Genomic DNA, 885 nt, shown 5'->3' on the forward strand with positions numbered 1-885 from the left:
ATTGGCCTTCCTGGTATCCCCGGCCCCCCAGGGAAATTTGGTGAAGTTGGAGACCCTGGGAGCACTGGACCACCTGGACCAAGAGGAAAAACAGTAATAATTATTAATAAATTAATAATTGATATTTAATTAATTAATTACTAGGGTAGTAAAGGTGATAGTGGTTCTCAAGGAGATGCTGGTAAGGCGGGGCCTCCTGGAGGTAAAGGACAGAAAGGGAATACAGGATTTCCTGGAAAACTCGGAGCTAAAGTAACACTATATATAAAATCATTAGTTGCTATTTGGGTTATGTTGTTCATAGGGTTACCAGGGGCACCGTGGAGACCCTGGCTTACCTGGAGCTGTTGGGAAAAGAGTAAGAGAATGCTAAAGTTTTGTGTAGAATAGTTAAAACTTTATTTGTGAATTAAAGTTTTGTTTTTACTGTTAATTTGATGCATGAATGTTTAATTTGAGTTGTACATTACAAGTGCACATGTATATGAATGTAGAAAATTCTTGCATTTGTGCATAATTATTTAATAGCAATAATATTCATTATAGGGTCCTCAAGGAGAAGCTGGTGTCCCTGGAACAAAAGGAGAAAAAGGAATCATTGTTAGTAATATACTGTCCATTTCTTTTCAATTGATGGATTATTAGGGTAGAATGGGTGAAATGGGCCCTCCTGGACCTCATGGTGATCCTGGCCATATGGTAACATCATTAATTAATTAATTATTTATTATTGTTATTAATAATGATTAATAGGGTCCTCCTGGCCCACCTGGTGAGCCATCACCAAAGGGAAGCAAAGGATATGAAGTATGTTTGTGTGTTTATTTGATTTTCATTTGTTTACTGTTTGTTTGTTTATTTGTTTACTGTTTGTTTGTCATTAAG

General features: G+C 36.5%; 1 protein-coding gene across 1 annotated transcript in view; it reads left to right on the top strand.

Moving 5' to 3' along the window:
- Nucleotides 1–885, top strand: part of LOC100639824 (collagen alpha-1(I) chain) — a 13731-nt gene that overhangs the window by 7443 nt on the left and 5403 nt on the right. Inside the window, exon 35 of the mRNA XM_011406635.2 lies at nucleotides 754–807. Coding sequence (XP_011404937.2) covers nucleotides 754–807 — 54 coding nt within the window. The remainder of the gene's footprint in view (nucleotides 1–753; nucleotides 808–885) is intronic.

This window comes from Amphimedon queenslandica, unplaced genomic scaffold (assembly GCF_000090795.2).
Source record: "Amphimedon queenslandica unplaced genomic scaffold, v1.1 AMPQUscaffold_13323, whole genome shotgun sequence".
NCBI lineage: Eukaryota > Metazoa > Porifera > Demospongiae > Haplosclerida > Niphatidae > Amphimedon > Amphimedon queenslandica.